We start from the raw sequence: 24,421 nt of genomic DNA, 5'->3' as shown, positions 1-24,421 counted from the left end.
GGTCACCTCTTTGCTATTCTAGGGCTTCTTTGAGGCACGTCAACAGACCATGATCTCGATCATGATGTGCCTAGAAGAGCGATTGGGCTTCACTGCCAAATATCTGAAAGAGAAGGTTAAGACACTATGCCAAGTGCTGTAGAGTTACCGATTAGAGCATCAAGGGGAGATGCCCTTCATCTCAAACTTCGTGGGCTGGACAGTCCAGGATCCTGGACCCCCTCAGACCACAGGTCCATAACATACCAGATAACAAGATCCTTGGATAGAATCCAAACTCCAAGATTCATCCCTCAAAGGTATGCCATCTCCAAAGCAAAATGGGACCTTTTCGCGGAGAAGCTGCACTCCTTAGCCCAGCAGCTGCAAGTTAATAATTACCATCCCACTGATCCTGATGCCTACCAGAGAAAAGTCACAAATATAATTATAGAAGCTAGCAACTTTGCCATTCCTAGGAAGAAACCCATTCCTGGTGCTGTTCCGTGGCAGTGCCCAGAACTCCAGCAGGAGGTCAATCCTGAAGAAGAGCCTTCCAACGAGCACAACGGTCCTGGCCAGCCACGAAGGTGGTGGTCCTCCACCAGCAATACAGAGAGACCAAAAATACATATACGGCTACCATCAAGAAATGCAAGCAAACATCATTGAAACACCTAGTTTCCACAGCCGGTAACACCAATCCCAGGGGTGTAGTCTATAAATTCACAACCAACAAACTCCCAAGAGGGGAAGTAATGATAGCAACCATAACCACTCAAGGTAACATAACCTCATGAGATAGGTTATAACCTCATAACCTCAATCCATCAATAACATATCGGATACAATTATCCAACCAACAATGAATCCTAGTACAAGTTAACAACAGCAACTCTGCCAGAACAGTATATACAGTCCAGAACATCAAGAGTGGCCCTTCACCATTGAGGAGCTGCACAGTGCAACTAATAGACTCCACAACAATAAATGTCCAGGACCAGATCTACTTGAACCAGAGATAATAAGGAAGACTGTGGAGCATACCCCATACCTCATCCTTGACCTGTTCAATCACTGCCTGCAGACAGGAGTCTTCCCCTCTGATTGGAAGACAGCTAACATATGCCCGATTCTGAAAAACCCAACCAAGCCTCCAGAAATCCCATCTTCATATAGACCAATTGCTCTGTTATCTGTGCTAAGCAAACTTTTCGAATACCTCCTACACAGTAGAATTACAGTACATTAAAATGCAGCAAATTTATCCTCTAAAAGCCAACGTGGTTTCAAACAAGGATGCTCAACAGTTGATGCACTCCAGAATATCCTTACAACTGCCACAAACTCCAGTAGAAAATATTTCCTGATTATTGCCATAGACTTTGCTGGGGCATTTGACTCATTCTGGTGGCCGAGCGTCCTCAGCCGACTACGACGTGCCTGTCTTCCCGGAATCCTCTGTAACACCATAAGAAGCTACCTCACAGCCAGAGAAATAAATGTCAATGCACCATACTGCAGAGTCAAACGCCAGGTTTAGAGGGCTGTCCCCAAGGCTCAGTACTGAGGTCCACTCCTTTGGATTGTACTTTACTTCCTCACCACTAACCTGAATGAAGTTATCTCCCAGGCCTATGCAGATGATCTGATCCTGGCCATGTATGCAGACTGCAGAGCACAACTAGAAAATTCTGCAAATCAGACTCTCTCGATATTACAAAACTGGGAACGGGATCATAATCTTCAAATCTCTCCAACGAAGACTAATTCCATCTTACTGATTGTTATGTTTGTTAGGTTTTATTGGCGCATTAGCAACTAAAGCTACCATCTTACTGAAAGGCTCCCTCAGAAGACGTCCACAAATTAAGATAAACGAGACCACAATGCATTTCATTACTGAATTGAAATATGTAGGAATAATCCTGGACTCGGGACTTTCATTCCTCCCATATTTGAAACACTTGCATACAAAGTTAAGGAACTATACTGCCTTGGTCGCCAGAGTTATGCAGCATGATTGGGACCTCAACTGCCACACTCTCTCACTGTTCTACGGAGCAGTATTTATACCGGCGATATACACTGCAGGGATATGGTATCAGTGAACAAAAATAGCAGTAAACAGAAAGAAGCTCAAAACTATTCAAAGATTTATCCTCCTTACCATACTATTAGCACCCATGCACCCTCCCTTTGGACCTGGAGGTGATATGATGCGACTATCAAAAGGCACATCGGTGACCTTCATGGACCATACCATTGATTCTACTAACAACTTGAAGGCTGAAAAGAAGTGCCTTAGCCTCCATTTACAGCAGACCTGGCAAGATAGATGGGCTAACTCTACTGAAGAAGTTATCACTAGGAAATTTATTCCACATATCAACAAGGTATATCTCAAGTATCCTTCATGGTTCTCCCCCGGCCTGCACACAACGCTAACAGGTCATGGATCCATCAGAGCCAAGCTCTTGAGTCTTGAAATTATTGATCTACCCCCCCCCCCGCCACTACAGAGAGCTGGAGTCACCTGATATATGAATACCCTTTGTATGAGGACCTTCGCTGCATTACCAGAATTAACCTAAATCCAAAACACCAGGAGCATTACTTGTTGGACAGTGAGTACAAGGCCTTCTCGCAATACTGCCAAGAGCTCTTCACAAGATCCCTACCACTGGAACGACAACATACACCTGAATAACTCGCCTTGCCCAAATTCAAGCAGGATGGTCAACCTGACTACCATCATTATTTGGATGGGACACTGTTTTGGACCTTCCTGATTTAGACTCTTCACTAACTCTGATATTATGCAGCTCTGCTGACCCAGTAACTAAATGTACAGGAGCCCTGAAACCACTCCCAAGTCAAACTGCAGCAAACGTACATCTCTAATTTTGACTTACCAAATGGAAAAAGTCCCAGTAGAGACCCCTACTAGTGACACAGCCCAGTGGTATCCACACACCTAACAACCAGACCTGAAAGCTCCGAACTCTTAGTGACCAGTATACATTGGACGGGACACATGATGTACAGTCCCAAGTGTGACCACAATCAGACTCGCCACTCAGAAAAAGACATGATGGAACCTTTGTCCCAGGTATGACACTCCACCAGCACAGCTCAGCTATTAAGCTTTCCTTGCCACACTCCTTGTGTGGTTCTTTTCCTCCACACCCCAGGTAGGGGAGGTTACCCCTGGTCTCCTCCCCCCTTGCCACCCATCTTTTCCCTCTGGTAGGGCATGGACCTGCTTCACTGTTTTGGAGGTCATCTTCTCTATAGACCCCCCTCATCTGTCCTTTCCCCCAAATCATCTCTAAATTGCTTAAGCCCTACACCAAAAACTTAACATCAAATCGCATAACCAGTACTCCTTTTGGCTGACCCCTATCTCTAACAGTTTTTTTTTTTTAGGTCCTAGCCACTGAAGTCTCAGGAAATTAGGTGGCAGGACCTGCCAGAGTAAATAACTATAATACTGGTGTACTTGGTCTGCCTCCATGGGGTAGAGTCTGGGCAACGTTGGGACCCATCAGGGGCCCAGTGGCTAAATGGCCAGAGGAACAACAGTACACCACACTACACATATACAAAACCCATATACCTTTAAACCTCGGGCATTGATAGTGTTCTGTTTCACACCCACAATGTATGCAAAGCGGAGATGGGGGAACCCCTGGTGCCGTTTGACACTAAACGCATTATGCTCTACTCTGCCTTTCATCTCCTTTACAATAACATTTTTATCCCAATTGTGACTTAAGCGGGCAGAGCTGGGGGAGGGAGAACTACTCATAGTAATGAAATTGCTTCTCTTGGCTCGTAGCTTGTAGAATTGTAGCCACGGAGGTACTGAGCGCTGAAAATCTTCCAGCAGACCTGCTCGTTGTTAGGTGCAGCTCGACTTACTCCTTAATTAAACGAGGAATTCCCACAGAGAGAGAGAGAGAGAGAGAGAGAGAGAGAGAGAGAGAAAAAAAAAATGTTCGGTCGTACACATGGCTTGCCTTTGACAACTGGCCAGAGGTGCATCAATGATGAATTAGATGCCACTTAGCAGAATCATTGGTCTAATTCTGAGAATGGAAGATATCTGCGTTCATACTGTTTACCAAAGGCGTACGTACACCTTGGTAGCAGTTTGGGTTGTAGGTCTGTTTTGTCCTGACTGAACATTTCCTGAAATCCACGCTTTGCCAGCTAGGTTAAGCCACTTCGGAAATGTGCCCTTGTGGAGAGCCAGAAACCGGCACTCCAGGACAGCCACAAAGTCTGAGGAATTCAGGAGAGAGATACAAGAACATTACCATATTAATAATCATGAGGGCTTAAACCATGGTCACTCAAAACGTGTTTACTTCTGTACCCTCTCGCCTGACCACTCGGCTACATAGGTTTTCAACTGGTTTACATGCCATACTGGCCCATATCAATTTTTTGGAACATACATATATTGCTCTTGAGCTTCAGGTATTTAATCTTATCTCTATTCTATCTTGAATAGAGAGTCCTCGTAAAAGTCATATTGTTACTAATATAAAGGTTCTTTAAAAAAAAAAAAAAAAAAAGTTACGGAACGCTCGTTCTCCAGAAGATTATATGATAACGACACATCAACTGTACAATAACTGAATCAGACTTCAGACTCACGGTTCATAGAACAACCAGTTATAGCGTTCAGCACATGGCAAATCAAAATGCAGCGTTCGCAAGCATCACGGTATATGTCATTCGTTGGATCTCTTTATCTAACACATCGCACTTCAGTAAGAAACATTCAAGTTTCATTGCGAAGTGTATATTTTTGTTTTTAAATCAATTATTAATTTTAAAGATTAATATATATTTTTAGTAGCAATGGGTAAAATTGTTATGTCATATGACATATGTCATATGTAAAATTGTTATTATGACATATGTAAAATATGTCATACACCACTGGTCCTGACACCCGACTGAATCTGTTATCATCCAGCTTCCAACTTTTTATAAAAATCTTTTTTTTTTTTCCTTTAATTAAGTGAATCACCTTGACCCACGTATAGAAATTCTCTATTATAACTCTTTACTTTCATCCTATAATTCAATCCACAATTAATTTTAGTCCAGTGATATAACGGTCATAGCGCCAGGAGAGCAGAATCTGTAGTTACGCTACCTAGTTTATCTGCAATTTAACACTATTTGCTCTAATTTGAGTAAAGCATCTGATACTGTCCCTGCTTATCTTTTAATCACTGTAAAATTAAAAATATTCCAAGGAAATTATGTCAAACAAAAACAACAGATATCGGCGATATCTAGGGGCACACAGCTAATTTATATTTAAATATTAAATCATTATTCTAATTAGCTGCGTTAAAATTAGTTTTAATGTAATGTATCTCCGCTTTGTAATTGAGTTGAAGTCAATAAGATAAATGCAAAATTTAACAGCACATTGAAAAATTTGTACATGTAACCGATACAGTACTGGAATTAAGAAAAAAAAACAAAAGAAAGCATAATAATATTTAAACTCTAATAACCAAATTAAAACACAGTCATTTCCTTTGCGAATTATTGCCATTAATAATCAGCCAATTAATGCATTGTAATACTACTATTATCATGTTTAAGAAAGGTAATAATCGCGGTGTAACGGTGCATTAATTGGTAGTTGCTTCTTAATAATAAAAAATCGTTTTATGATTCCAAATAGCTTATTTTGATACGATTACCAAGTTCGACGCAGTAATGGGAATGAGTTGTTAGGAACGAAAATGCTCGCACATGAATATATCTTTTAGCTCCTAGATGAGCAAGGTTAGTTACAGAATTACATGTAATTGCTATCTGCAAAACATAATTCTTTATCTGTCCTTAAATTTTATTTGCATGTGGGTTTCAAAAAGTATCAACATGGACTCCGTCTCAAATTTTCTCTTCGGCCGTTGCTAGGAAGGCAACGACACTAACATTTCTTTCTTCCGGTCATACCCAGTTAAACAGTCGTAACCAATTTGGCCAGCATGCTTATCCGTCAGTATCCATCTTGGGCATTATCTGAAGTGAGATCTGTTACTTATACAACTCATCTGACCCCGCAAACAGCGTAATACTATAATTAGCCGCCAGACGATTTCGATGAATGACTTGGAGTACTTGACATTGAGAGTAGAGGGGACGATGCTCTCCTCTCGCCTCTGCGTGGGACAACGTCACAAATTATTTGACGACCGTGGGTGCGTATCCCGATGACTCATCATTGCAACTAGGAAAAACAGAACCCAGAAAGCTATATTTTCTACACAGGAAGGGGTCAGTTTCTTTATATGGCGACACTTGTCTTATCATTTAACTGCTGACAAGCATATATTTTACACATTATACGATTATTTTTTAATACCTCAACTCGAGGAACTGTTACAACATCAACTTTGATAAACAAAACAGGAGAATGTGCATACGTAGCGCTCCAGAATTTTCTGAATGGGGTGAATAAAGCTGCGTTTCAGTGAATAATTGAGCTTTAGTCATTACATTACAATAAAAAAACAAACAAAAAAAACTTCTTTTAAGAGGGTAAGGCTCTTATCTGGAACTGCTATTGCATGTACACAAATTTCCACAGACTTGTTAACTGTTCGTTAACTTTGAATGCACTTTTGTGGCAAACAAATTTGAACTCGTGACACCTGGCTATGCTAGATCACTAAACAGGAAAAAAAAAAAAAAAAAAAAAATTATATACCCAATATATATAAGGTATATCAGAAGTCAGAAATATGCTTATCCAAATACTGCAACACAGAACAGTTTATATAGAATGAAAAATCTTAATTAGTATAAGACTTAACCATCAATTCAAAAACAGATAACTCACATTACTACTCTTTTCATAAATTTTGGCAGACGTGTAAGTACACTGATAGTCACATTCTGTGATAACTGCATTCAAAAACAGCACCAATGGTTCTGTGCCTAACAGAATTTTGATATACCATTAACATGCAAAAATTTTAATTTGCACGAATACAGCATCTAATTGCAATCAAGCAAATAATCCATCTTTCTCAAGGTTTCATTATAAAAAATCCTTCTGAATGAAATCTTTGTGTAGGTCAATCTCACAATATGTCTGTGGGCAAATGGGGAATGCATTGGATGTGCCACACCAGAGCACCTGATCTAGGGGGTCATCAAAGTCTCAACATAAATAAATTAGGTCCCTTAACCACTTTTGCAATCAGGCCACCAAGTACCTTTGCACAGCCCTGCCCAGACCACAGTCATCGTGCAAAGCTTCAAGAATTTCCTTTCATTACAATCCACATTCTATTTCAGTTAAGGAACAAAATGGAATACCAAGGTTAAAGGCATAATTATGAATTCTGAGCCTCCCCCCCTCTTTTAATGACATACCATCCCCAATTATTGGGGGAACCCTCCAAAGTGATGGAACAAGCAATTGTATTAGTTTCACCACTGGCTAGAATCAACAGAAAGGGCTATATTATTATCTGTCATTATTCTATTACTCTTATTTTACTTTAATTCTTAAAGTAACATTGTATATCCATTGCCTACTGTACATCATTTCTTATCAGGTTTACAATACTAGCCAGTTGTAGAAGAAATTTATTTATACACTATGGTATTCAAAATACTGTACCAATAAGATGCACAAGAATGTCATATGTCTATGTATTTTAACTTTTTTAATTGCATTTTTAATCAAGTGCCTTTTGTAGGTTTCAGTTTATGTTGCCTACCTGCAGTTTGAAAAACAAATTTCTTACACCTTGAATTTTGAAGGGAAAAAAAATAAATGGCCTAAAAAACTGATAATACACATATATTGAACTCTATGCAGAAGTTGTGTTAAATATGATACTGCACTAGAGACTAAAAATTGAGTGAAAAAAAAAAAAAAACCAACACATGGAAAACAATGGAAGATAAAAAAATGCAAATGTACTGGCTTATTAACATTAGGTTTAATTTTGTAACCCTTAATGCACTTTTATTATTATTATTTATTACAGTTTGTTAAATTCAGACATGATCCCTGGACTGGCTCTCCTACTTAATAGTGAAATTTGCCAACAATAGAGAAAGTTCAGGCCAAAATTCAAGTGATGATATCTTTAAGGGATGGCAAATTCAGATGTCTCAGGTGGTAAACACACCAGTAAGCAGTACTGAATGAAAACAAAAATAATAAACAATAAAAACAAAAGTTGCTACAAGTGGTGACCTTTTTTTGAGTACCTACTTTATTACAGTGAGTACTTTTTAAAATAAGACAGAATAACTAGACTCAGTTCTAACAAGTAATAACACATAAAAAAATAAAAAGAATAATTATAAAAATGCCAAAAACTATAAAAAGGTTAAACAGTAATTCTTTAATCTAAACTTCCCAAATTCTGATCCCAGGCAAGTGAATTTACTTAACAGTTAGAATTATAATCAAATTAGAATTCTAAATACCCACAGGCTTCAGGGTTGTAGTGAAAGATATAATGGGATATGTTATATACATACTGTTTTTTTTTTTTTTTTTTTCAAGCATTCCAATTAATTTTCACTGGGATGGCTATTTTACTTTTACATACAATATACATTTAATTTTTTTTTTTTTTTTTTTTTGATGTTTACAGCACTGCCTATGGAACTTCATGATGTACCCCTCCAGGTTTGTAATCTAGGTGAAAGTACACAGGGTGGGTAGTATTAGTATCGGCTAAGCAATATACAAGGAAGCAAAGCTTATATGGTGATTTTGAAGAATTTGCAGTCTGCTTTCAAGGAAGAAAAAGTAGTTTGGGAGCAAGCAAACAGACTGCAATTCTCACTGATGCTTAATAACAACACCCTTGCACTTTGACAACGTTAGATGCCTAATGTAAATGTGCTATTATTTTTTTAAAATGTTAATTGCCATTCTATATTAACAAAATCATATATATTATTATATTTTAATTATGTATACATCTTGTTCAGGATATTAGCTTCACATAAAAAATAAGACAAAACAGCATCCCCAACACCGTTTTTGGTGATAGCAGGACATTATCCAAAATTCAGGATGGTCCCAGAAAAATGGGATGCCTGGTCATTCCAGTGTAAGGTAAACAGTATGCAACTTGAACTCTTGTGAGCCAGTCTATCACTTAAAGTGTATGGTTTACACAAATCTCAGATTTCTTATACAGTACATTTTGCTTGTTATTTTTAAACTTAATAGTCAAAATGCAAAATGAATAAACAAACAAGTTTAGCAAACAAAAGAAACAAGACGTCTGTTCAAAAAGTAAGTATCCACAATGATATGATAGCAACAATAAGCATACTCAAGAGGGTGGACAACCTAATCCCTTTTGAATTATTATTATTATTAGCCATAAGGTACAAGGCAGCCTGAGACTTATGCTGCACCAGCCAAAAAAAAAAAAAAAAATTGAGTTACCCAGAGAGATAGAAGTAGAAAGGAATTAAAAAGAAAAGAAAGAAGGAATTAAAGAAAAGAAGTAGAAAGAGAAGAATGATGATATCCAGCTCAGGATCCTGGGTGTGCCAAGCCCATACTCACCAGATGTGAGCCCCTGGGGCTATTGGTGTTGTTCTGAGGAAACACTTACCCCAACAATTTTCCCACTCTTAGAAATACTTTATTTCCTAAAATATCAATTTTTAAATTGACCTAAACTGAGTCATCATATTACTCTTAATTGTTTGTACATAATTTTTTTCATTCTAAGAAAAAAAAAAGCCATATCTGGTGAATCAGGGGTTGCTGGGGGTCAGCAATCCTGTTCTTGGTGGGAGAAAAAAAAAAAAAAAAAACTCCGCATAAGTAGCAATAAATATGATGGCACAATCTCGAAGCAACCAGTCTTTAGAGTTCCATTTCTCTCATCTTGTTCAAACCGCATCACAAAAGGATGTCTCAGAACTTCAATGTGAAGTCTGTATTGTTTGTCCCTCTGGAGAATATTCATGGTGGACAACTCTTGTAATAAAAAAGACTAGGAACATGGTCATTATTTTTCTTTGCAGTGCTGTACTTTTTTGGGTTAGTGCAAAAAGGTGAGGCAGAAGGAGTCTACTGGGATGACAGCTGTTTAGTTTCAAGACCATGCTCAAATCAATGTTTCATTTCGATTTATGATGTTTTCAAAAAAATCTGAATGCAACTTACTGCAGTCACTTTTCACATGTTCCTCTTAACAACCATGCACAAACTTTGTAGAAGCACGCCTCCTCATCCTCAAAAAATGAACGTGATCTGTCAGAGATAAGAATTTCTTCAGCAATTTCATGAATAGTTAAACTTCAGTCGTTGCATACCAAAGTTCACACTTAAGGCACTATTTCGTCATTTGTCAAAAGTTGAGTCATCTAGATCGTGGATCACTTTCAAGATTCCCTACCCTACTTGAAATGAGGGTGCCAGTTGAAAACTTGTACATGGCCCATATGCTCTTTAAAGATCAACTGTTTCACTTGCATTTTTTTTTCAATTTTAAAGTAAAATTTAACACACTGTTCAGTATACTGAAATTTTGAAATATAAGAAACAGAAAAATCACATCTTTGTTATCAGCTGACAATAATAGACTGCCATAAGTGAGTGAACAGATTACTATATCAAGGTAAGCATGAGACATCTAAACACACTTTATTGCAGTGCACTGTCTCAACCTTGAACATAATCGGGATAAATTTCGAACAGACCTTGTATTCTTATTTGTGAATGAGTAATTAGCCAACACCATTACACAAGATGTGCAATGTGTTGGCTCAGTTGTTATTATTGGGTATGGGGTATTTATAATAACCAAAAAACCCAGAAGGTTTTCAGAACTTTCAAAAAATAAGTTCCACAAGCTTTCTTCTGTTGACAGATTTCTTTAATGCAGAATTATAATAATGATATGACTGTAATGCAGAATTATAATATGGTTGTAATCAAGTAGTCAGTGTGCCAGTAGAGAGCTTTGCATGCTGCATGACAGAATCCATGGGACACCACAAAGTACTGTAAAATATTTGTAAGTCACTATACTATAATTGAACTCCTCTGACCTTAAGTAGTCAAACCAATGTATAAACAAAGAAAAAAAAATGGAATATTGAGTGAAAGCACTTGATTGCCGTATACTACTAAGGATGCATTGTTGGCTGGGTAAATCATAAGAAGACTAAAACTTGAATATGCACCAGCCACAAGTTTTTATTCTAGCATGACAATATTAGACCATGTGTATATCCCATAAAACTACAGACCACTGAAAATCTTGGATTTGAAATTTTTTGCCATCCTCTTTAGACTTCTGATATGTGTCCATTTTGTTTTTGAATGTTTAAAAAAAGCAACTGAAAGGGTATCAATTTAATGACAATAATCACAAATGTTTAATTCCTTCCATTTGAGGACGTAGTTAACTTCCTAAAAAATGCTAGACTTGCAAAGTGAGGAGTTCTTGCAAGGAATAAAAATGCTTGTATAAATGTAAGAACCCTGTGTTAAGAGAGAAAAAAGTACATTAGATCATTTTTCTGATCTGATGCATTTCTTAATAATAAAATTGCCATTCCTTTTTTACTCATTAGCATTAGTAGAGGCATATGATGCAAGAAAGCAAGCTTATGCAGCATCAGCAAAAAAAAAAATCATCCCTGTGTTTTTTCATAAACCATATGAAAAAACCCTGCATACTGAACTAAATGAAAGTAATTTAGTTCCTTGTTTATCACACTTCACATGTTCAGAATGAATGACATCAACCACATGTGCTACTGCACTTCCAACACCTGAAATTTTATGTTATTCGAACAGACTTGTACATGCAAAACATGTCTACTAATACTTCAGGAAAATATGACAAAAGTTTATAGTGTGTTGTGCACACATACCAATATTTGCTTCATAATTCATTTCAATAATAATGTTTCATAAAAATACTAAAAATTATTAAACCTTTTTTGTTTAACTCTAGAATACTCATAAGTCATTTGCAATTTATAATAGTATATAAGAATGTTACCCTATTTTGTGGTATTTCCTGTATTCAAACATATGACATTTGATTAACGCTGACCATTTTGCTATGGTTGCGCAAGTTCTAAACAACATAAGGAAAATAAACAGCAGAGAAAATTATAAAACAGCTTTCCTATAAATGAAATACTTGCCTGTAAATTAAAAATACTGAATTATAGTTTACTGCTGTCCAATGCATTTAGACCTTCCAAAGTGTATAGTAATTTGGAATACAGTAGCAAAAAATAAATTAAGATTATGAATATAATTTAATCCCATCAAAATTAAATTTCTTGAATAAGTTACACATAACAGCTAACATGACAATATTTTTCCTTATTTGCATTTGTATAATAAATTGACATATATTTGTTTTATTTTGCATATGTTCCCAAAACATTATTCCAATGCCTGATAACTAAAACTGTGGTGTGGCTCATTGACAAAAGAATTATAACTTTAAAAATAGTACATTTAACTTCAGCTTCCTTCCTATTAAACTATTTTACTTTTACAAGTGTCTGAAAAATATCATGTAACCAAACATAGCATATAAGCTGAAAGATAAATTCTAAATTATTCCAAACAATTTAATAAGAAATTGGATCATAGCACATATACATTGATTTGGGATTTCGTGCTTATATCTACTACCACTGCTTAATATAGTAAAACAATACAACTTTTTTCAGAATCTGTATAACTTGCTCTTTTTTTTTTTTTTTTAATAATAATAAAACTTAGTATTTAGTAATCTACACATTAAACATATACATTGAGTTGGCTTTACATTACCAACACATCCACATGCAGGAATGGACTGGCCTACAATAGTGGTGATGACTCAAAGTCAGGAACAGCTCTGATATAAGATTTTAGTTTGCACACATGGTGATCGTGTTTTTTTTTTTTTTTTTTTAGTGTCTGTAACAAAGAATGAGTTGGCATAGAGATCTCTCCAACTTCAAACATGGAATGATTGTGGGACAAGACTCGCAGGTTCCAGTATCTCAACAATAGCCAACATGGTTAAGTGTTTCCATTCTATGGCTCAACAATGGTCATACATGGAACAGCCACATTATTATTATTAATAGCCATATGGCACAAGGAAGCCTGAGGCTTGTGCTGCACCAAAGCCAAAGAAAATTCCCAAGTTCCCCTGAGAGAGAGAGAGAGAGAGAGAGAGAGAGGAGAATGATGATATCCAGCTCAGGACCTGCGTGTGCCAAGCCTATACTCACCAGATGTGAGCCCCTGGGATAACGTGGTCAACCCTTGTTGTGAGCATCATGGTGTCTTGTAACACAGCAGAAATGCAGCATAGTAGCCCAGCTAAACATCCAGGACAATGAAGAAATAGCAAGCCTAATATCCACATTGACTATGTGCCAGATATTAGCTCATATAAAGCTATTGCAGTGAATGGCCATCACAGCTAACCATGCTCAGTACAAAACACAAGAAACTGTCCTTGCATGGGCACATCAGCACACTGGACCACAGATGTATGGAAATTTGTCACTTGACTAATGAATTCCTGTTATTGTTATTTGGTTTTTAGGAGCATTAGCAACTAAGGCCATATTGCTCCGGGGATATGCGGTGGTCATTCCCTGACCTTTCGCAACCTCCGTATTTGGTGGTCATGGGCTTGAACCCCGGTCTAATCAAGAAGCGTGTGCTACGCACTGCTGCTCCTGCCCACCTGGCTACGGAGGCGCCTTAATGAATTCCATTTCCAACCCTAACGTGCTGATGGGCATATCTGCATTTGGTGAAAGCAACAAAGGATGGATGCACTGTTGGTGTTCAGCAGACTGCAGCTGATTATGTTTTAGCGACTGTTTTCATGACATGCCCCAGATCCTCTGATCACTGTTAATCAACAGCTTGGTGAGAACACCTCCCTTACCATCATTACTGACTAAGCACACCCCTTCATAATGACAGTGTATCCAGACAACTCAAGCATCTATCAACAAGGCAATACACCATGCCACAATGTTTGCTGATTAGTTTCAGGATCATGACAATGAATCTGCTATTCTCCCATGGCTGCCCAACTCACCCAATCTCAACCCAATTCAGCACGTTTGGGACCTACTGAAAAAGGACATTCAATGCTATGATCAATCACCTGACAATTTGCATAAAAATAAAATAAATCCCACTAGCTGTCCTTAATCAAAAAGAAAAGTCACATTGAATATATAAAAATAATCACACGGCCATCTTATTATCATCAGAAAACATTTATGAAAGCATCAAGTCACAACATATGAATTTGAAAACCAGTTTCTCAGCTTTGGTTTTCATCAAAAAAAAAAAAAGTACAATATTAGGAGCAGCAAATAATGCAAGCTTATAAGATTTTGCTTAAAAAAAAAAAAAAAAAAACTGCCCACCTTTTCTTCTCTCCTCTATAATAACTTATCCAGACCAACACTTATCCACCTCCCCAAACACTAGATCAAAGTTTGTTCCGACAATCAATTACTCTCTGATGGATGCAACTTTCCATATGCCAGGTGAGCAGGAGCAGCAGTGCATAGCACATGCTTCTTGATTAGACCGGGGTTCAAGCCCATGACCACCAAATACGGAAAGGTCAGGGAATGACCACTGCATATCCTCGGAGCAATATGGCCTTAGTTGCTAATGCTCCTAAAAAACCAAATAACAATTTTCCATATATCTATCCTGCAGCCATCATATTTTCAGTTTATGTCCACTTATGCGCGTTGTCCAAAAAAAGAGTAAAAAAAATGCCACCATCATTTAGTTTACTCAATACTTAAATGAGGTCTCCTTGTAAGTGATCAGTTTATAAGCACTGAAATTTGCAGAACTGGTCTTAAAATAAGAGGAAACTTTGTTGCCTTGACTAATCTGGTTACTCTTCTCTGCACCCATTCCAAGCGATCCACATCCTTCTTATAATGAAGTTTCCAGACCTGTATGCAGCATTCAAGATGCAACCTAACCAGTGGCTAATTTAACACTTGAGGCCCAGGCGCAATTCAATTTTGAGGCCCCCCCTCTAAATATTTTGGGTACCACTACAGTGTGCATTCTACGTGGACGTTTTTACTATAGCATGCGCTCTAGATTTGGTATTGCGGTTTTAATCATGTTGGTTGTGCAATTCTTTCATACATATTTTAACTAATGTTTAAATGAAAAAATGGCACAACTAAGCATTAATGATAATACGTATTCTACTTCAGATTCACTTAGTTCACATAGATATTTCATATAATATGTAGGGATAAGAGTTTACTAACTTCTCATATTAAATTATAGTTTTATTCAGTAACGGTAATAATGACGAGTGTAAAAATTAAAAATGAAACAATTTTATTTTTTTTTTAGACCTGAGATTTGAGGCCCCAGGCGCGTGCCTTGTGTGCCTGTGTGGAAATCCGCCACTGAGCCTAACCACTACCTTATAGAATGGATAATCACTTCCTTGTCTGTGCTGGAAAGATTTCTGTATATCATTGACAGACTCCTCCCCCCAAGCTGTCCTAGCAGCCTCTCTGCTCAGAGAACTTCCATGTTGGACTGTACAGTTACCCCTGGGTGTCTTTCATTCTCCACCACCTTGAATGTGGTGCCACATAATTGGTATATTTTTCTGGGAGTACTACTGCCCATATGCAGTACCTTGCATTTATCGGTATTAAACCTCAATTGCCACTTCTCGGACCATCTGCCTAATGGTTCTAGGTCTTGTTGGAGTGGTATACTTTCATTATATATATATACACCTTGATTCCTGTCATTAACCATGCTGCTAACCTTTACATCATCTACAAACTTGAACATTAAGTTTATATGCCTTCAGCAGTATCATTAATAAATACTAAAAACTAAAGGGCCAGCAGTGAACCATGAGGAGCCCACTAAAAACATTAGCCGAAAAAGAGCAATGCTCATCCCTAACTATCCTGTCTTCTGCCACTCGGCTGCCCCTTTATCCATAGCAAAAACTTGTCACAGGCAAAAGTCTGTGTCAAGAGCTTTACTGAAATCTAAGAATATCACATTGTGTTGTTTTGAACAAAAGCATCTTTTATTCTTATTCAAGATTTAAACATAAAATTGTCTTCTTTTGCACCTATTATTAAGTTGCAGTGTGACATTAAACAGCATCATTGTTTGTATTAGTTATTTAAAAGTTATAAAAGGGAACATATAATAAGTGACTTATTGTTATAAGACTAAGTAAAAGGGTGAAAATTTATTATTTAAAATTTTTTGGGACACAAAGTTTGGAAAACACTGACTTAGAGCAATGGTTTAGCTGGGCATATGATAACAGATATGAAATATTAATGTACAAAAGTTGTAAAAAAACAAAGTCTTCATTTGCTTATATCTAAAAGTAAACTGAATTCTACATGTTGCATTTTAAAGCCAGTCACCATTTAAAGTAAACCAACAGAATAGTTACAGTGCTTGTAATGTTTTGGCTGTGATGGTTTGTACTGAGTATAAATGGAAACCTATTATTTTACCTATAAAATGCAGTAGACCTACATAATTTTACACATCTGTCAGCAAACCATACGTCACTGTTCACTTCTGATTTTCTTGAGAATAACACTACCATATTAGTTTAACCAACATAGCTTGTCTTCAAAAATTCATTTAGAACAAGAGAACTCATAATCCAAATTCTGAATTTTAACTTATTCACACTATAAGCCTGAACAGACAGAAGGATTTTTTGTTGTTGTTCTTTCTGTTCTTATGCAACTGGAAAGATCACTAGTATGGATTCAGTTCTTCTTAGATTGCTTAGAGTACAAATACTTAGAAAAAAAATTTGAAAAACTCATTCATTTGAAAAACAGTTGCTCATGATGAGACAAACAAATCTAATATCCTAAACCAGTTCTTTCTCTGATTCCACATCACTTTTCCACAGGAGCTCACCAGGTATATGACAAGACCCTCATAAGTATACTTGTTAAGTGTGCTAGCTGTACCAAATTTATCCAAATAACCACAAGAATTCTCATCTGGGAATCTGGAAATGAAGACTGCTCAATTGTGATTCATCTTTACCTTTTTTTCGGTGGCCAGTTTTTTTCTCTGGCCTCTTCATCACATCACAAATAATAATCTGCTGTACATGCAATGGATTATTATTTATCTGTCAAATTCTCAATTGAATTAGTATTCCTGACAGTTCTATTCTTTCGCTTATTCATTTTATTCATATTCACATATATAATTAATGACCTTTATCCACTAGCAATGAAATGTAGAGCTCTGCTGATGATGATATCTACAATTTTGATAGTAAATAAGATGTACTCAGGAAAAGCTGAAATGCATTAAGGGGACTTCACTTCCAAACTGATTATAACATGAACAAGCCTGTATGTCTTGTTATTTTTTTATTTGTTTTTTAGGAGCATTAGCAACTAAGGCCATATTGCTCCGGGATATGCGGTGGTCATTCCCTGACCTTTCCGCATCCTCCGTATTTGGTGGTGACGGGCTCGAAACCCGGTCTAATCAAGAAGCGTGTGCTACGCACTGCTGCTCCTTCCCACCTGGCTACGGAGGCACATTCCTGTATGTCTTTCAGCAATTTCTGTGGCAGTGTCATAGGTTACCAAATCCTGACTTTGTTTCAGTCTTTCTAAAATCCAGTTCTCTCTTACTTCTGCCAAAAATTAAGCTAATCACAATCAATGATATCCATGTTTTCAGCTTGTGTGTATAAATAATAAATCAGCACAAAATAGCATTTCACAACTGGAAAGGTGAACCAGTAGGAGACATTCTCGAGGTATACCCTGAGAACCTGTCCAAATCCTCTTCTTCAGTCTTTCTAAAACCCAGTTCTCTCTTACTTCTTCCAAAAATTAATCTAATCACAATCAATGATATCCATGTTTTCAGCTTGTGTGTGCAAATAATAAATCAGCTTACTACAAAATAGCATTTCACATCTGGAAAGGTGAACCAGTAGGGGATGTTCTCGAGGTCACCCCGAGAGCCGACCAGGCTAGCCGGGTGGGTAAAGTGCCTGCCTAAGCAACCCAAAGGTCGCGGGTTTGAATCCCGCCTCGGATCAAAGTACTGCAAAAACCTTGGGAGGTGCATTATGGCCACATTAGCCGATGCGCCTACAACTACCAAATAAAAAAAAAAAAAAAAAAAAAACACCCCAAGAACCTCTCCAAATCCTCTTCTCTGTTCAGAAGAGGAATCAACTTAATTACATTTTTCTCAATCAAAAAATAAATAAATAAAATAAACCTTTCCATCCCTTCTCAATACAAACATTCAGTTTTATCATCATGCCATTTCTGTAGATTTTCTTTCAAACCAGCATTGCTTGAACTCTACCAAACTAATCTTTTTTTTTTTTTTTTAATTCTTCTTCCATCCTTCGTATTTCCTAAAAATTGCAATTTACTGGGACTCAAGTCCACTAGCAAACTAGCTCTTACTATCAATCCTTAAAATTTTAACAACACTAGATGATATAAGTTACAATCTTTCATGATTCTGAATATACAGTTTAAAAAAATACATTTGCCTGAATGCAGTTGAAACAAAAAACAAATTATGTTTTATATTTTTTCTAAGGACTGCACAGGTATTTCCAACTTACACTTACTCAAAGTTGATTTGAAAGTCTAAATTTTTAAATTTAAACCTTTATGCATTCTGCTTATTGGTGTATCAACCAGGTCATGTTAAGATTGAGACTCCAAGGGGTCTGTAGTCACATTTCTGGGTGGGGGAAAGGGGAATCTGTGAGAATTGTTTTATTTTAGTGGAATCATTTAATTTTAAGGACACTATTAACATAAAATGAAATGCTGGTACGGTTTTACTCTACAGTCTTCTTTTGACCTGAGGGTCGTGTGCGAAGGGATGCAATTTGGAACCTTATTCAATGATTCAGAAAAGAACTCCCTACACCTCCTAGAAGAAGGCAACTTTCAGCACATCTACAGCAGGGAGCAGTAAGCCTTTCAGAGATGGTATGTGTGTTCCATCCAGGGCTGGATTTAAACTTTTTGTTGGCCCTAAGCTATAACATGTATGAAGCCCTTCTCTCTCTTACAGTTCACCAGTGACAATATCAAAAAAATATTTTTTTAAGATGGAGTGAGGCCCTAAGCTGTAGCTTGTTTAGCTCATATCCGGCCCTGGTTCCATCCTCATCGAAGTCTTGAATGATAAGGATGGATTTTTGAAATCTGTGGTGGGTGGGGCTATGTGAATGTAAACTACCTGTTACTGGGTGTTTTTTTTTTTTTTTTTTAATAATAATAGATGGACATCGGATGATTTGGATAACGGTCAGATTGCATTCGGTCAGACTGGCTTCATTCTGAAACTGAAACACAGGCAATCTGCCGCGACTGTGGCAGGAATGTCTTGTTGGGATTATTAAATGGAATCATCTCTTGCACTACTCGCGTTAGTCTAGTTCAGTGTCACACAGTGTGGTCCGCCGGGATTCGTGAGAAAATACACTAATTCGGGGAGGTAAGTTTTAGAGAATAGAGAATATTTTGAAGTTGGTAATCTGCCAACAAAAACCAGCAGTCAAAACAGATTCGTGACCAAAATTTTGGGGGAAAATAGTCAAATATGTTGCCTTTTGCACGATTTAGGTGCCTACCCAGGTCTAAAACAAATTGTTCTCTTACCCCACCCCATCAAGCAATGCGACTAATAAAACTATGGTTAATAAAAAAAAAAAACAAAAAAAAAAAAAAACAAGTAAATACAACTGAACTGCTTAAAACTATTGTAAAATAAATTCCTATTAAATGCTTGCTTAAAGTGGGGCATATATAGAGAAGAGAAAAATAAAAATGGTGTCGAGAACAAGGAGTGTTGAACGTACGATAAGTATTATCTCAACACCAGCTGCGATACCTCCTGGCAGGAATCCCGGGAGCGGCCGGAACTCGTGAGTAATGCGCGGCGTTCAGCGAGGGGTTGCCGGTAGAAGGAACAAACTTCCCGCGTCAAATGACGTGCGTAAACACAGTCACACAAAGCGGAAAAAAGTTCAAAAAATAGGAATAATTTCAGAATAAAATATATAACTCCCATAAGAAGAAATAAACTCACCGTCTGTGAAGATTCTCCATGAATGATTCCATAGAAATATCCTCAAGAAGCACGAAATCACCAATACCAACCTCATCAAAAGTAGCCATTGTTAATTTGAATAAAAGTACCGTGTAACCTGGAACTCAAAACACACAGTAACTGAGCATTTGTTGGTTGCTCCAATATATCTAAAGGTCCCAGAATGCACTGCGGCGAGTTAAAAAGCAGATGAAACAAGTTGTTACTTATCGTGCGCGCTAAATTTAAAGAGATCAACCAAATAACATTTGAACGATTATCAATAACAATATCAGAAGTGATATTGTAGGGCGATATAAAAAAAAGATTGTTACGGCAGGATTGGCGAACTGTTTTGCTGCCCGTGAAAAAAATAATAAATATTTAAATTTACAAATGCGAACTGATACCGATCAGCTGAATACCAAAATACTTCATGGAGAGCAGAAACTCAAAATGAACATATAGAGGGTGTTTCAAAATATACGTGCAAAAAATTCTTGAATTGTTAAAAATAAAGAGACGTACCTAGTATGAAGAAACATTTTTACTGGGGTATGCCTCTACTAGTTTTTATTTATACTGAAAGAGTTTTGTAGCGCTATAGCCACACAGTTGAAACAAACTCCATTGGTGAAGCGTTACTTATTCGAGGTAGTGCAATACCAGGAACTCGTGAAGGTATTCACAATATAAGATATGATAAAAACGACGGCAATTTACCAATTTGGTAATTCACTTAAGAGAAAACATGATGCAACTGCACTGGCCTTTTCGTTATTTTATTTATTTGTTTTTCTCTAATCCCCATAAGAAGAAACTCCATAGCTATTATTTAAAATCCAAACAATCATAGCTCCTTGACCATTCAGATTCATATTACTTTTTGTTTTCTTATTTTGAATCCTAGAACAGCGTTTCCCAAACTGGGGTCCGTAGAACAGATCTAGGGGGTCCGCGAAATGCACCCTCCGGAACTGGGGTAAAATTATTCGTTCTATGTATAGCAAATTGATGATAAATGAAGTTATTATTATATTTTTATGTAAAAATAAGAATAAAGTTTAGTTTTTTTTTTTAAACATAAAACTTTGAATTTACTTTATATATAAGTAGTTTGGGCACCACTGCCCTAGAATTTTCCCAGAATTTTTTGCTCGTACTTTTGAAAAACCCTACGCATTCATGTACATAAACGGTGTTGGGGACGTACGTAAACAGCGATGTTTATCACAGTAGTACATCATCAGTGGACAATTTCTGTGTAAATTTTTAAGTTCTTTACTTCCTGGTGGCTTGTAGGTGATTGCTTTCAAGGTGAAATCCAGTACTATACCTAGAACTTCGACTGTAAGGGCTTATTTCTATAATCTATAGTGGCGGTCCCAGGATTTTCTGAATGGGGATGGGAAGCTAAAGCAGTGTTCCGGTGAATCGGCGATCTTCAATCATCGTGTAGCAGTAAAAAACAAAATAAAATGAAATAACAAATCTACATTCTTTTGAACGTGATAATGTTTAAGTAAGACTAAATGTAACTGGACATAATATTTTTAAGAGTATTAATTATCTATATAATATCGGTGTAAAAAAACACCATAGACAACTTAGTCTTACTTAAACAGTATCACGTACACCTTTTGGCATCTTTCATATTGTGAGATTATCTTCACAACTGGATTGTCATGTTTGCAATACCAGGATGCCTGCCCACCCACCGATGAGAGGCCAATAATCCTTGAACGGTGCCGTCTGGGTGGTGGTGCCCACTGACAATAAGTAACAATAGTCTTCTCTATTAGCGAAGCGTTTCTTATTCGAGGTAGTGCAACACATGGTAACTCGTTGAGAAGGATGAGCACAGTATGAGATACAATTGAAATGACGCCCTTTACACTAGTAGTTTATTTCCTCTAAGTGTTTTCTATGGTGTCTTTTACACCGATATTATATAGATTCTTTTGAACATAAGGGGGGGGGGCTGTAGCCCATGTGGGACCGCCACTTGGTCAGAGGGCGATGCGAATGATACAACTACACGGTCCAGGTGCTTTACCCAAGCCTCGTGCTCTATAAAAATTGTTGTAAATATGATTTTTTTTTAATTCTAACAAAATTTACCATTTTAATTGTAAGAGGCATTTATACGTTCAATTTTTCAGGTCGACTCCGCATGCATCTCTTTAAACCTGAGTTGAAGATTTATTATAAGGCACAAAAGGCGTGTACGAAAATTCGACTACTCTTCAACCTCAAAATTAAAAATGTTCAGTATCATAAAATTGTTCCATCCCTAAAGAGTTAATGTAACTGAAAATCTGCATGCATCACGCCTTGTGATGATACAGACCTCCTGGGATCGTCACTGTGATATGGGTATTATTGGTGTGGTCACTGTGATATGGGTATTATTAGTGTGGTCACTGTGATGTAGGTATTATTGGTGTGGTCACTGTGATATAGGTATTGTTGGTGTGGTCACTGTGGTATACGTATTGTTGGTGTGGTCACTGTGATATAGGTATTATTGGTCACTGTAATATAGGTATTATTGGCCACTGTGATATAGGTATTATTGGTCACTGTGATATTATTGGTTGCAAAAGAAGTAAACCGAATATATTATTGAGTTAGTTTGTTGAAAAGCTTTTTAATTATTCGCTGTCTCTGTCTTTTATTCCGCACGCTTCGTGGTCCTATTTCTCCATGAGGCAATCGGAAAATATTAGTTTTTTAGATAACAAGACTGCTACAACTGAAGATATTATTTGTTATTATTATCCAGTACAGTATTAGAAAGAATAAAAATTGTAAATTATGTCCTTTTAAACTGTTTCTTGTCTTTTTTAGCAAAAAATTTAAATGATTGGTGAGCAGTGTACTACAACACGTCTGCAATTTTTTTTCAAGCACCAGCTGGAGGGCCGAGATGTTCAAGACCACATGCACGAGCAGTGGCTTTGAATTTACTTTTATATTTAAAAATTCAACAATCTATAAAAGTTCAAACAAACAAGAAAAAAAAAGTAGCCCTGTGCCCAATTAAATACATTTGAATGAGGTCGAATAGTCGGGCTCAGTAAGGTCGATGGATTCATACGAAATCCTATGGTAGTTGGTCGATGTTAGTACCAATGGACAACAATGAAATATCTAAATTGAGTTAGTTGACCAGCATAATCCCTGCCATATTGAACTACAATTAATCCTTCACTCAAATTGAACACATATTCTGCTTATTTCCCCTAGGTATCGTCATTTCTACGATAAAATTGAGCCAATGTTCTATTTGTCAAATTTTGACAGTTCAATTCTAAAACAGCGCAGAGAGACCATCCTAGGCTAATTTAAAAAGAATTCACACGTAATGGATTTGCTTCAAATTTAACAAAGTGCGGCATTCAACATGCCAGGAAAAATATGCATTAATGATTGCAGATCTATATTTCCACCTCTTGCTAAAAATTAAGAAGTATCCCAACGTTTGTGTGAAATTTAATGTATAAAATCAGGATTGAATTCTTATTAATGACAAAGATACTAAACTGGTACTTCATGTTTTTCTAGTTTAAATTTTTTAACAAATGCCGATAGCATTTATACAGATAACGCGTTTCAATTTTTATAATCAATCGTTTAAAAAATGGGCATTACATACCGTTATTTACGATATTTAAAAGTAAAAGAAATAGAGAGAAAGAGCTAATCTTTATTGCAACTATAAACAAGATGACTGCAATAAATCCATCACGTCTGGTCAGAGAGCAAGAAGTACACAGGATAGATTGTAAAATAACACACATACATTAAGTTTATTTGGACATAATCTATTTAATAAATAAAGAAAATGAAATAAAATAAAATAAAGCAATTTTATTAGTTAATTAAAAATTAAACAAAGGATTAATTGACATCAAATAAGATAAAAAAACAGTAAATTTACATTCTCTAGGAACCATATATTTATTAGGAACTTACCAATATGAGATAATTAGGAACGAGGCAGCAGAGACAGCTCCGCATCACGTTACTTGGAGAATGGGGAGATATTCATTAAACTGGACTCCAAGCAGCTTGGCGGGCGCTTCACCTTTAATAACGTTGAGTTCAGAGGACACTTTTGATTCAACCTACATCCTGTAGAAGTGTGGTGGTTCCAGATGATAATATATCGTTCTTATAGGTGTGCTAAGAGCCAAATTTGTGTAGATTCATGTCTACACTTTGCAAAATATGCAGCATTTGATGTGGAACGAATCTGTCTGTGATGATTAG

General features: G+C 36.8%; 1 protein-coding gene across 1 annotated transcript in view; it reads right to left on the bottom strand.

Moving 5' to 3' along the window:
- The window catches only part of LOC150090996 (unconventional myosin-Id-like), a 227,201-nt gene extending 206,966 nt beyond the window's left edge, over nucleotides 1-20,235 (bottom strand). The window contains exon 1 of the mRNA XM_090380130.1: nucleotides 20,147-20,235. Within this exon, the coding sequence (XP_090236256.1) occupies nucleotides 20,147-20,235 (89 nt within the window). The remainder of the gene's footprint in view (nucleotides 1-20,146) is intronic.
- Nucleotides 20,236-24,421: the final 4,186 nt, after the last annotated feature.

Source organism: Mastigoproctus giganteus, chromosome 1, assembly GCF_048544385.1.
Source record: "Mastigoproctus giganteus isolate SK-2022 chromosome 1, ASM4854438v1, whole genome shotgun sequence".
NCBI lineage: Eukaryota > Metazoa > Arthropoda > Arachnida > Uropygi > Thelyphonidae > Mastigoproctus > Mastigoproctus giganteus.
The sequence above is the reverse complement of the archived record's forward strand: the minus strand, read 5'-3'. Positions and strand labels throughout refer to the sequence as shown.